The sequence below is a fragment of the Rhinoderma darwinii genome, chromosome 3, assembly GCF_050947455.1.
Source record: "Rhinoderma darwinii isolate aRhiDar2 chromosome 3, aRhiDar2.hap1, whole genome shotgun sequence".
Classification (NCBI taxonomy): domain Eukaryota; kingdom Metazoa; phylum Chordata; class Amphibia; order Anura; family Rhinodermatidae; genus Rhinoderma; species Rhinoderma darwinii.
Window position 1 is genome coordinate 110636615 of NC_134689.1, and position 13232 is coordinate 110649846.

General features: G+C 42.2%; 1 protein-coding gene across 1 annotated transcript in view; it reads right to left on the reverse strand.

The window, feature by feature from the left end:
* NDFIP1 (Nedd4 family interacting protein 1) overlaps positions 1-12497 on the reverse strand; it is a 37007-nt gene extending 24510 nt beyond the window's left edge. The window contains exon 1 of the mRNA XM_075856548.1: positions 12335-12497. Coding sequence (XP_075712663.1) covers positions 12335-12367 — 33 coding nt within the window. The 5' untranslated portion in view covers positions 12368-12497. The remainder of the gene's footprint in view (positions 1-12334) is intronic.
* Between the last annotated feature and the right edge of the window lie 735 nt (positions 12498-13232).

The window sequence follows — 13232 nt, forward strand, 5'->3', positions numbered from 1 at the left end:
CGGTTCGTGATTGCGGACGGCCCACGGATGACACTCCGTGGCCCGTCCGTGCCGTAATCAAGGACCGTACACACACCTACGGCCGTGTGCAGGAGGCCTTATAAAGCGGAAAGCATGCATTGTTCGCGCAATATAAAATATCCTTTCTATGGGACAAATTAGAGGACACCACCCCAAGTTGTCTCATTTATAAGTTAGTGCTCTGATTTCACATTTAACACAAACCGATCATGTTGGAGATACTGCTCCAGATCCTCCCACAGCTTTCTGTAGGAACATATTTGACTTTTCCCGACATTGGATTAGTTATTTGCCAGCAATGATATGATGCAGGCAGATTTGGATGTACTTATGATGTGTTGAGTCCATACAGACTGACTGCAAGAGTATGCAAAGTAAAGAAAGCCTCTATTCACGCCACAGATCCCAAGATCCGATCTCAGAATCCAAATTCTAAGGGACTATATAATAGAAAAGTAAAGTCAGAAGGATTTTATACCTAAATTGAGTTTAGATCGCATCAGTTTCTTCTACTTCTATTCTGTTTGCTAGGAACATGATGCTTTTACCAGACGGGTTCCCTTTAAAAGAAATTGCACTTTAACCCTTTTCTTTCTCAGCAGAGCTGCGGTATCTTATATATTATTCAGTATCTTTGGATTTCATCTGAGAGCACTTATCTGTTAACAGAACAAATGTTGTACATCACGACATGTTTTCATCATCCCTTCCATCATCTTATCTGATCCATTTCCACCGAATACTTTAATGTTAGACAAATGAGGCAGCATAATATGGAGTTATATAAGCCTTAGAAAACCATGAAGCAATGTTGGAAACTAGATCTCAGAAATATAAAAATTCTATTGCAAAAATGGTATATGTGAATATATTTTGCCATATTTATTTTAGACCAACACGTCTCGTGCCAGCAGCTTCTTGAATTGCAACATCCAGAGTCACGATCAAGATGTATACATGTCCCATGATATAACCAAGGCCTCATGCACACAACCGTAGTGGTGCGCACGGGCCGTGAGAATTCATTTCAACGAGCCTGGACCGCAAAATACGGCCTGTAATAAGACATGTCCTATCTTTTTGCGGTCCAGGCTCCCGGGAACTGCACGTGCGTTGTGTGCGTGGGCCCATTGAAATGAATGGGGCCGCAATTCAGCCGCAGATTTGCGGGTGAATTACGGCCGCACAAATACTTTCGTGGGCATGGGGCATAACTCAACTAGATATAAAACATCCATTGTTTACAATAGAAAAAGTTGAAATGGTAAATTTAAAGGGCTTTTCTCACCCCATACATTTATGGAATCTTCGTAAGATATTTATAGGATATAGCTAATGTCTGATTGGTGGGATACGGCTTTTGAGACTCATCCGAAGACAATGCCCCTTTGCATCAATAGCAACATTGCACAACACACACACATGTGTGTGTATATATATATATATATATATATATATATATATATAAATGTATATCTTAGAAGCCCTTTATTAATTGTACGAAGCTCCATCCTCATACTTACTGTAAACTATACAGAACCCTGTCCCCATGCCTGCCAGGCCTGAGAACCAAGGTGCTAATCCTCTCACAGGAAAGGTGTTATATAGGATATTTGTAGAAGAGTGAAATAGGTGTCAACTGCACATGTATATACTTTATATAAGCAACTGTGTTCTCCTTGTATACAAGTCCATAACTAGATGTATTATTCCTTCCTACAGTGACACAAGACATGTAACATGTGCCACCAAAGTTCTACACACCCTACCGGTCACCAGAACAAACACCTTATATTTAAAAGGGGGTTGTCGGATATCAGCAATTTAAATGTTATTTTTTGCATAATTAAAAGTTATACAATTTTCTAATACAACTTTACTGTAATAATTCCAAATGATTTTCAAGATCTCTGCTTGTTGTTAATCAGTATGAACATTCATTGTTTACTTCCAGTGGATAATAATCTGTCCATGGTCATGTGATGAACACACAGGTGCACGGCTCATGTGTCTTCTAATGAGTTGTTCACCTGTGTGTCCATCACATGACCATGGACAGATTATTATCCACTGGAAGTAAAATATGAATGTTCTTACTGATTAACAACAAGCAGAGATCTTGAAAACCATAAGGAATTAATACAGAAAGTATATTGGAAAATTGCATGACTTTTAATTACCTAAAAAAATAAGCTTACATTTGCTGAAATCGGACAACCGAACGGAGTCTGTTATGAGTGCAGTGGCAGCTACTAAATGGCCATCCGCCAGAAAAAGAACAGTACCATGCGGGAGAGTAAAATAAAAAGTGTGGTGGGGAGACTCCTGCAGAAGTGCTGAATATAGACAGCTCAGTACAATAAGAGGAAGTGACGTACATTTATACGATTTTGGCTGCTTCCACCATGCAGCCGCAAGTACTACATTTCCTAAGATGCACATACATAACTGTTGGACTCATACAGGGGAGAACAGAGTGTTTACATACAGTGAACTGCTTCTGAGGAAATAGAAAGTCCTTTAAAGGGGTTGTCCAAGATTAGAAAAAAGGTCAGATTTTTTCCCCCCCAGGAAACAGTCCCACCATTGTCCATGTCTGGTATTGTGGCTCTGGTCTTATTTACTTCAATGGGAAAAGCCGCAACCAGACGCAGTCCATGAACAAGAGTGGGTCTGTCTCTGGGAAAAAGGCAGCCCCTTTTTTTTCTAATCCCGGATAAAAAAAGAGAAATTCTGGAGATTGGGGGGAAGGGGGCTGGGGTATTCCAATCTCAGAATGTTATGGCACATCGCTAGGCCATGCTATAACATTATAATCGGTGGGGGTCCAGCCACTCTAGGCAGGGAACTATTCAAGTGAATAGGACTGCGTTGTAGTTCCATGCGCAGCGGCTGGTCAGTGTTGCTGTGCAGGAGGAATCAGCGAAGCACTTAAAGGAGGTTTTCCCGTAATCATTATTTATCATCTATCCTCAGGATATGTGATGAATATCTGATCGGTGGGGGTCCGATTGCTGAGACCCACACCGATCACGAGAACTGGCTTACCTTGCTCTCCCTGGGAGCCCATAGGAACGGAGCGGTACTGCGAATGCTCAGCCACCACTCCATTCATTTCTAAGGGGCTGCTGAAGATAGCGCTCGGCCGCCACATAGAAATTAATGGAGCGTTGGTCGAGCATGCACAGTACCGCTCCACTCATGGGGCTCGAACCCCCAGCGATCAGATATTTATCACCTATCCTGTGGATAGGTGATAAATATTATTGGAGAACCCCTTTAACTTTTCCTGCAGCCCCTTTACATTGAGGATTGTAGGGATCATTAGATATGCCATCACTGACTATATTGGAAAAACCCTTTTAGGAGTATGGGTATATACACATTTGAGCATATACCCGTGGGTTCATGTATACAGACAATGAGATGTTGTGGACATAAAGCTGTGTTCACATTTGCTCTATGGAGTTTCCCTAGCACAGTCTGCAGTGCTAGTCTTGCAGGCCAAAATACCAGGACCCCAACAGACCCCCTATTAAAGTCAATGGGTTTTGTCAGTAAACCATATCTTTGACAGCATTCATGGAAGCATGATGCAAGTGTGAACAGCCCTTACCCCAAGCACTTTAGAAGCAAATGTCTGTTGGCCTATCTGACTTTTTACTTGTGGCTAGTAAATAAGAATTTTTACAAATATCAAATCGGAAACAATCTAAAAATATAACCACCAGTAGCAAATTTCTAGGAGCTGTGGTTACCTGATACCTGCAAAAAGTCCATCCCTGCCAAACGTACGTGTCTATAAGCATGGCACAGGTGAGCACTGTAAACCCTAAATGTCTTTTTGCATGATTGTCCTTGAGGCCCAAACAATGACATACTTGCCCACTGTATATGTGTAAGGCTCTGGCCACACGTAGCTTTTAGGCCCTGTTCACACAGAGTTTTTGACACGTTTTTTGACGTGGAAACTGCGCCAAAAAACATCCAAAAACACCTCCTAAAGAAGCGCCATGCCCTATCTTCGGGCATTTACGTCTCTGACCTCCCATTGACATCAATGGGAGGCAGAGAAAACATTTTTCACAGCACTTTTGCCCGCGGCGATCAATGACCGCGGGCGAAAAACACGGCAAACAGCGTGAAGGCAGATCAAAATCTGCCTCAAAATTCTAGACGGAATCACATTACAGCACCAATCACATCATGTACAATATAGGCCACTTATAATGTGGTGACAGATTAGCCACCATTGGAAGAATTTCTGCTATATCCTTTCGTTTCTGCAGTCTCCACGTATAGCACGTCCACATGCTGGAGGTTTATGAACAGAGGGCCTGTTCAGGAGGATTTAATGAGGGTCACTTTAACAGATTTGTAGCTTCAGAGTGGCACAACAAGATAGACTCCTGCCAAAGGACAAAGTAACTCTGCAGCTCTAAGTGGATTGCTGCCAAACCCTGCTGGGTTCTTTAAAGGGGATATCTTACTGCTCGGAGATTAGCACGGCCAACTATTTATAGCCAGGCTTTAATATTTCCCAGTGTTTTTGTGCACTGCTCCATTTAGTAATACAGCAAAGCACTAGTAACATTTCATACGAACAACCGAAAGAGACAGATTTTGAAGTATGAATACAGTGAATTTTCATGTGGTGAGACATTCAGCGGTTTGATTTGCAATGATGGCGCACGTGATTTCTTTAGAAACGCACGGCTTGTGATTCAGCATATCTCTACCTAGCTCCATATATTATCGAGTTACCCTTTGTCATGGTGTAATGTGGCTTTTGTGGGAAGATCACCAACACAATGCCAGCAGTTTCATTCTGATCTGTCATGCTAAAGCGTTCCCCCAAGCATTATTATTATTAAGATTATTCAAAGTAGTATTATTTTAACCCAGGGTGAGCAAAACTCATTTTATCAGGTGCCTAGTCTTCCAGTAAAGGCAAATAAATGTCCCCATTATAAAATAAATAACCAATAAAAAAAATCTAATAAAAATAGATTCCATAGTGTTTGAGATGAACGAATAAGCAGGTTCTCCAAAAATTTTTGGGCCAAATGAACCCTCATGGATCCCAAAAACGTGGGTGCCGATCCCCCTGCAGAGAGGTACATTCACAGTCACACTACAATAAAGTCTATGAGAGCTATGAAAACATAGCTCCCATAGAGTATGATAAAGAGCGACATGTATGCGCAACTACTTCTGAGCCACAAACGGGACCAAGAAACACTGTTCCCCACCGATCAGTCATATATGGCATATCACATCAATAATGCCCTAAATGTCTTTCACCATATAGCTAGGCACGCACTTCTATGTATGGTATGAGTTGTCATCTCTGCTTCCTACCATGTTTCCAGTCGGGTCTTGTAACACCCTCATTGTGTTTCCTATTAATCTCTATGCAAAGCAAACGTGTGTTCACTGTGTGCCAGACATGGGGTGGAAATCGGTGTCGTATCACTTCTTGACATGGACACCGGATGTCCACCACGTGTATTTGCTGAGTGCCAGACATCTGGTCCCCATAGAGGTAAATAACTGCCTCAATGGTAGCGCTTCTGTCTGAATCGTTGTCTATCCCTGCCTGAAAAATGGGAAGCAGAGGCGCACTGAACCAAAGATGGCACAAATATACATTTTATAAAAGTTTTGCTTCAATGGTCCTAGAGGCTCCTGCACTGCTTAAATTTTTTTTCAAAAAATGGGTACAATTTACCTTTCTCCAAAAAAAAAAGATACCCAGGGATCGAAGCATCAACCAACAGGAATCAGAAAAATACATGATCCAATGGGCGCTATTACTGGACAGATAGAACTTACTAACGGAGGTATGAATCAAATATGTATGTATGTATGATGTATCGAACACATACCGCACATAATATAATATGGAATCATGTTACATTTTTAAACTCTGCACTTCATTCCCGGAGGGTCTTAATGAGACAAATAAAAAGACTCGATCACTTAACCCCTTGGGGTCGCAGTAATTTTTTGTTTCTTCATTTTAGTTTTTTTCTCCCCGCATTCCAAAATACATAACTTTTTTATTTTTCGGTCAACATAGCTGCCTATGTACTGGGCAAATGAAAAAAAAAAAATATTTGAAAAATGATATATACATACAGATATCTATCTTTGTGGGGTGGTATTGTAAATACAAAAAAAGTTTTAACCGCATTTACAAAAAATATTTGTTAAATTAAAAAAAATTGTGTCGCCATATTGTAAAAAGCCATAACTTTACTTTTTCATTGATTGAGCTGTGTGAGGGCTTGTTTTTTTTTGCGGGGGCTGTAGTTTTTATTGGTACCATTTTGGGATACATGCGAGTTTTTGATCACTTTTTATAAAAAAAAATTGGACCTAATGAGACCAAAAAACAGCAATGCCAGCATTTTTTTTCAGCATGCAGGTTAAATAAGGTTATATTAGAAAAGTTCAAAAAACTTTATTTAACTCTATGTTTTTTTTAGTCCCCTTAGGGGACATGAGCAAGCAGATGCTTGAGCTATACACTGCAATACCGCCCTGCACTGCAAAATACTTTTAACCGGCTCCTAATTAGCCCTGCCTCTGGCAGGCTGTCACCACATTATAAGTGCCCTATCTCCTACATGGGCGCTATAATGTAGGTGACAGCGGTGCTTTTTATTGAAAAAAAAGGTTCTATTTTCACCATGTTATTAGTGATTTTAGCTTTATGCTAATGAGTTTCTCATTGGACAACTGGGCGTGTTTTACTATTGACCAAGTGGGCGTTGTACAGAGGAGAGCATGACGCTGACCAATCAGCATCATGCACTCCTCTCCATTCATTACCTCAGCACATAGGGATCATTATGTGCGGTCTTAACGATACTGAAGTATTTAGACAGTGAATAGACATTCCACGGGATGTCTATTCACAATCCCGTCACTTTGTTAATGTTTCTGTGGTAGTTACAGCAGAGCAAGCGTAATCTCGCTAAAACCCGTCATCTACAGCGTAATCTCACGGGATGCTTGATCTGCTGTAACTACCACAGAAACATTAACGAAGTGCAGAGATTGTGAATAGACATCCCGTGAAATGTCTATTCACTGTCTAAACACTTCAGTATCGTTTATGTGTTCGTATAAGACAGAACATAGAGATCTAAAAGGATCCCTATGCGCTGACTAAATGAATGAAGAGAAATGTATGACGCTGATTGGTCACTGATTGGTCAGTGTCCTACACTTCTCATTCTTCCAGCCCAGCTTCTTTCACTGCACAATCACGCTGTAACAATGGGAAGTGTATGACGCTGATTGGTCGCTGATTGGTCAGCCTCATACACTTCTCTGTACAACACCCACTTGGTCAATAGTAAAACACGCCCAGTTGTCCATTGAGAAACTCATTAGCATAAAGCTAAAATCACTAATAACATGGTGAAAATAGATCGGTTTTTTTTTCATAAAAAGTACTGCTGTCCTCTACATTATAGCGCCGATCTCCTTATGTAGGAGACAGGGCACTTATAATGTGGTGACAGAGCCTCTTTAATAGAAGAAAAAAGATGGCAGACTTGGGTACCTTTATTAGGAATCCACGCTTCCATGACAAACATCGTTCCCTCTTTCTAATGGCTGATGCCGCGGGGGCTTTTGACCGTTGCATCTAAGTGGTTAAACAGCCGGGATTGTAAGCCCATACTCCCCCTTGGCGACTGTGAAGTACGGTTACAATACTTGTCGCCAACAGGTTAATCAGAGTTTTGATTTTTATTATTATTTTTGGGGATATTTTCTGGTGTTTGGATTACCTATTCATTTATAGGTTAATTCTAAATATATATCATGTCCATATAGACAGATATTGCATTTGACACATGTTGATGGTGACTTTGTGTCACTTTTAAGGAACACAGGGTATAGTTGTATCTATGCATTTTCTTATATGCATAATGTTATACTGACTATTACATGATATCATATTATGTGTATAATGTTCGGTTTACTTGTTCGCATCATGTTGTATTACCTGGGTATGTTATAATTTACGGTGAAGCTGTGCTTTAAATTTAGATCCTGTTCTTATTGTGTTTGTACCTAAGGAAGAGGTCGGATCGACCTCGAAATGTGTTGTACATTTTTATTTACCAGTCAATAAATAATGTAATCATACCTCAAATACTAAACTATAAGGCCCTATCCACACTGAGTTTTTTTGATGCGGAAACCATGTCGGAAAACGCGCCAAAAAACAACCGAAAATGCCTCCGATTGATTTCAGACTTCCAGCTCGCGGGAAGAAGCCTCATGCCCTATCTTCGGGCGTTTACGTCTCTGACCTCCCATTGACATCAATGGGAGGCAGAGAAAGCGTTTTTTGCCGCAAACGGCGTGCAGGCAGATCGAAATCTGCCTCAAAATTCCAGACGGAACATACCCTAACTGTTCAGCGATAACACCCATTGGATCCTGCATTTTTCTGTTGGTTGTTTATGTGAGGTCTCGTTTAAAGAGGTTGGCAGGTGGGAGCAGCGGTCACGCATACTTGAATTATACGCTTCTCAGTCTCATGCCTGATCGCACAACTCCATCTAGCGAGCAGATTATCCTGCTTTCATTCATATCTATTGGGGTTTTATTCAGAATCAGGAGGTTGAACAACAAGCACAAGGCTAGGGTCAAGATCAAGGTCAAAGTCAGGGTAAAACGCACGTAAATTAGCTCAATAGGAATGGTCCAGCAGTTGAATTTTTCTTTTAAAAGAAGACACTTGTGACGTCATCATTGTAGGCGGGTCACAAAGAAGACTTAATGCAAACCGCGGCTGGATTACAAGCGTAATCACACGCTGTAGCGGAGGAAAGTAAGTAACATAGGGCCATGACTGACAGACCGTAGACACCACGTAAGACCAATGACTCGATTTTTATGAACAGTAGAGTCTATAGACACCATTGCAGAGAATTTCAGTTAATATTCAGCGAATGTGGATAATGTCATTCTCCACCTTCAATACTCTACTGTACACAACACAACGCATATTGGAAACTAACAGATAGTGTTAATAAAGATTTTGTCAAGGCATCGGCAATCAAGCATTATAACAATTGGACAAATGATGTGATTATCCTGAAAGCGTTGTGTTATCATGGTCGGCAGTAATAAGAATGCTCTTAGAGACAAAATGTACTAATTGCTGTCCGTCAGTTCGGAGAAAATAATGGTCTTGCAAGAGATATGTCGGCTAAAACTCAGGGTACTTGGCTGATCATTTCTGAACTGCTGACATAATAATGGCCATGAGTAGAAGCAAAATGCTAGTAATTGATTACCGGAAAAAAATCCTGAGTGATCGCCATAAAAAACAGGAGTCATGAGAAGAACAGAAGTGGTTTCTAGTGGTGTCTACTGAGAACGAGCTAGAAAAGAAGCTCCATGATGGAGAAAATCATGCAGGTTCTAGAATTCATCTTCAGCAAGCACCCATAGATTATCTGCCGACCTCAGATATCATTCCTAAGCTCTTATTCTAAAACAGTGTCTACCACATTTAAGCGAGCGCCGATCGACAATACAGCTTGAGGATCGGCGCTCAATGATCCACTGTTACTACGACCATATATGTTTACATGGGGAGATGCGCTGCCGACTAGCGACCATTTGTTTGGCCACATAAAAGATGCGATCAGATTGGGAACGAGCGTTCGTATGATCATTGGCCCATGTAAAAGGGCCTTAAGAAGGAGGTCCGAAACTGAAGGACAATGTAATGCATATAAATAAGGTTAAAAGGAAAAAATACGATATGAGGGCATGGTCTGCCACACATTTTCCAAAACGGCAAAACCCGCATTGCAATTCATAGCGGATAAAATCCAGTGAGATAAGCCACTCCCATTTATATGTATCACGTGACTGGGTGCAGCCAATGATTGTGAAGCTGTAATGATAGTGACGAGAAAAACTTTCACTCGTTACATATTGGTTTAATGCGTACCTGCGGTTTTTGGAAAATTTCCTAGAACGGTTGCTTTAACAAACCTGCAACCGCGTTCACAGGACGACCGCAACAAAACTTAATCAGTTTTTCGCTGCAGTTTGGTGTGACTATGAACCTCGCCAAAGTATTTGAACTTCCTGTCCGTGTGGATCCGGTCTATATGTGCCTGTAGTGTATCGTATAACCCGTACACAGAACACAACTCTACTGGCAGCCAGTACACTGCAGTCTCAACATTAGAAATACCTCACTACTATATCAGTAAGGCCAGCGTAATATAGGCGCAATACTGTGCCCGTATTAGAGCAACAAATCCCAGCCGGACTGAGGATCTGATCATTCGAATAGCATCATTGGTCCCTACGATGTTGTTAGTTTGGGTCATCAGACCTGCGGGATATGCGGCCGTTATACGGGCACAGGAATTCGCTTGTATGGAACCAGCCTAAGGCTCTATTCAAATTGTTGTCCCACGAAGGACTACCACAGGATAAGTGAGAAATGTCAGATGGCTGGGGGTCCCACGATCACTAGAAAGGGGGTCAATGACCGCAGTGAGGATGGAACCTGTGGATAGGTGATAAATGTCCTTCATAGGACAACCCTTTTTACGCATACAATTAGGTCACACAAGTACAAGTCTGCCATTGACTTTCACTGTAAAAAAAATAAATGCATATATATCATTATTGCTGCATTGATTCCTATGGAATATGGACAGTTAAACACGGGTACAATACGCCTGTCTGAATGGGGCCATACTGAGGCCTACTAGTTAGAGAATCACATCCTCCGCTGCAGGTCCAGCACCTCCTTTCCCTAATTCCTTGTCCTCTGCAGTATTTTGTTGTGCGGGGCTATTCACACAATGCGCCATAATGCCCCGTATTTAGTAGGACAGTTTATTTTAACATGTCCTATCCTGGAGTTCCTGATATCTGCTGATCGCTTTGCGCTTCAAAAGTAATTTGTTTCTTTAAAAAATGTTTGCAGACAAATCGAAACGTATACCGTACAAAGAAAGATATGCCATAGGTTTGCATCTGTATGCCCATTATACCGTACAAAGAAAGATACGCCATAGGTTTGCATCTGTATGCCCATTATACCGTACAAAGAAAGATACGCCATAGGTTTGCATCTGTATGCCCATTGACTTCTGTGGCATATGCGTTTTTTGCAGTGCCGAATAGCGTAGCAAGCAACACCATTCAGTCCCTCTAGTGGTAAATCTATTATCGATGGCCTCTTCGCATATATTCGCTACATAGATACCTATGGGAACATTATAGTATAATATTGGGTTGTATGTAGATTTAGAGATATTTATCATCTGCCATTTAAAAAAAAAAATTGTAATTCAAGAAACCCCCTTCTACAACATTTTTGAAGGATTCCCCCCCCCCCCCCCCCCCCCGGGTCCACAGACATCACAGGCTTGGCATATACCCAAATAAATTTGTCCTACACATATGGACAAGCATATGTAAACAAACCCCATCCCCCACCCCAGGGTGTAAATTAGAATTACCCCAGGGGATAAAGGCATGAAAGTAGATCTATGTACACGCACTATTAGATTTATATTATATATTAACACTGCAGTATGTTTTCTAGAAAATCCACATCTGACAGGGACAGGTCGGTCACCGGCCAAAACCCGGCTGAGGCCTGCTGCACACGGTCACGTGACACTATATACAGTCATGTGAGACCAGACAATAACATTGTCCATATAATTATAGGCATTGGATCAATTACAGATATACGTCATGTATGCAGCCCTGCCTGGCACATACATCCACACAGGTCATGTACTATGTTATATGTGAATGACGACCTTGATGTCAGGACTAGAATGATTTCCCTACAGACCAGCACCTTTTCCTGTTGATGCAGGCAGTACATGATAGTTACATTGCTATGTGCTTTATTATATACAGGGATCAGAAGGGTTACATTTCACCCACCACGCAGATCACAATGATACACCTTGTGGTATATGGACATCCCCGTGCAGGTCATGGAAACATGTATGATCAGCAGCAGGGGTTTATATATAGAACATGTCACTATAGGCGACCCGCGGAGTGCGCAGCACGTACATGTGCCCGCAGTGAGGCCTCCGTATATCACACACATATACCGTGTACGGCCGGTCCTGTCAGCACACCCGGGCCGGCAGAACACGGCTAGCACTTGTATAACACGTCTCACTGGTTTCCGGGTGACAGGCTGCAGTATAAGCGCTGGGGCCTAGTACGTGGCGGCTTATCCCCGGGGCTCGCCCTGCGACCTCCCGCCCCTCCGCATCCATACCTGCTGGTATCTACTGCTGCTCTGCTCGGACATGTCTGCTGGAGAAGACCCGGACAGAGGCCAGATGGAGACCCAAGAACGGAGAGAGCAAGGCGGCGGTGGCTGAGTGGAGCAGATGGTGGGAATGATACAGAGATGATAATACTGCCCTATGGAGGGGGGAGGAGGGAGCAAAGCAAGGAGGAGACAGACTCAGAGGAAACGGTATAGCTGACTGGCCTGTATACAGCACTACACACTGCACTGTATACACCACTACACACGGCACTGTATACACCACTACACACGGCACTGTATACACCACTAGACAGCTCATTGCACTGTATACACACTGCACTATATACACCACTACACACTGCACTGTATACACCACTACATACGGCACTGTATACACCACTAGACAGCTCATTGCACTGTATACACACTGCACTATATACACCACTACACACTGCACTGTATACACCACTACACACGGCACTGTATACACCACTAGACAGCTCATTGCACTGTATACACACTGCACTATATACACCACTACACACGGCACTGTATACACCACTACACACGGCACTGTATACACCACTAGACAGCTCATTGCACTGTATACACCACTACACACTGCACTATATACACCACTACACACTGCACTGTATACACCACTACACACTGCACTGTATACACCACTACACTGTATACACCACTACACACTGCACTGTATACACCACTACACACTACACTGTATACACCACTACACACTGCACTGTATACACCACTACACACGGCACTGTATACACCACTACACACTGCACTGTATACACCACTACACACTGCACTGTATACACCACTACACACTGCACTGTATACACCACTACACACTGCACTGTATACACCACTACAC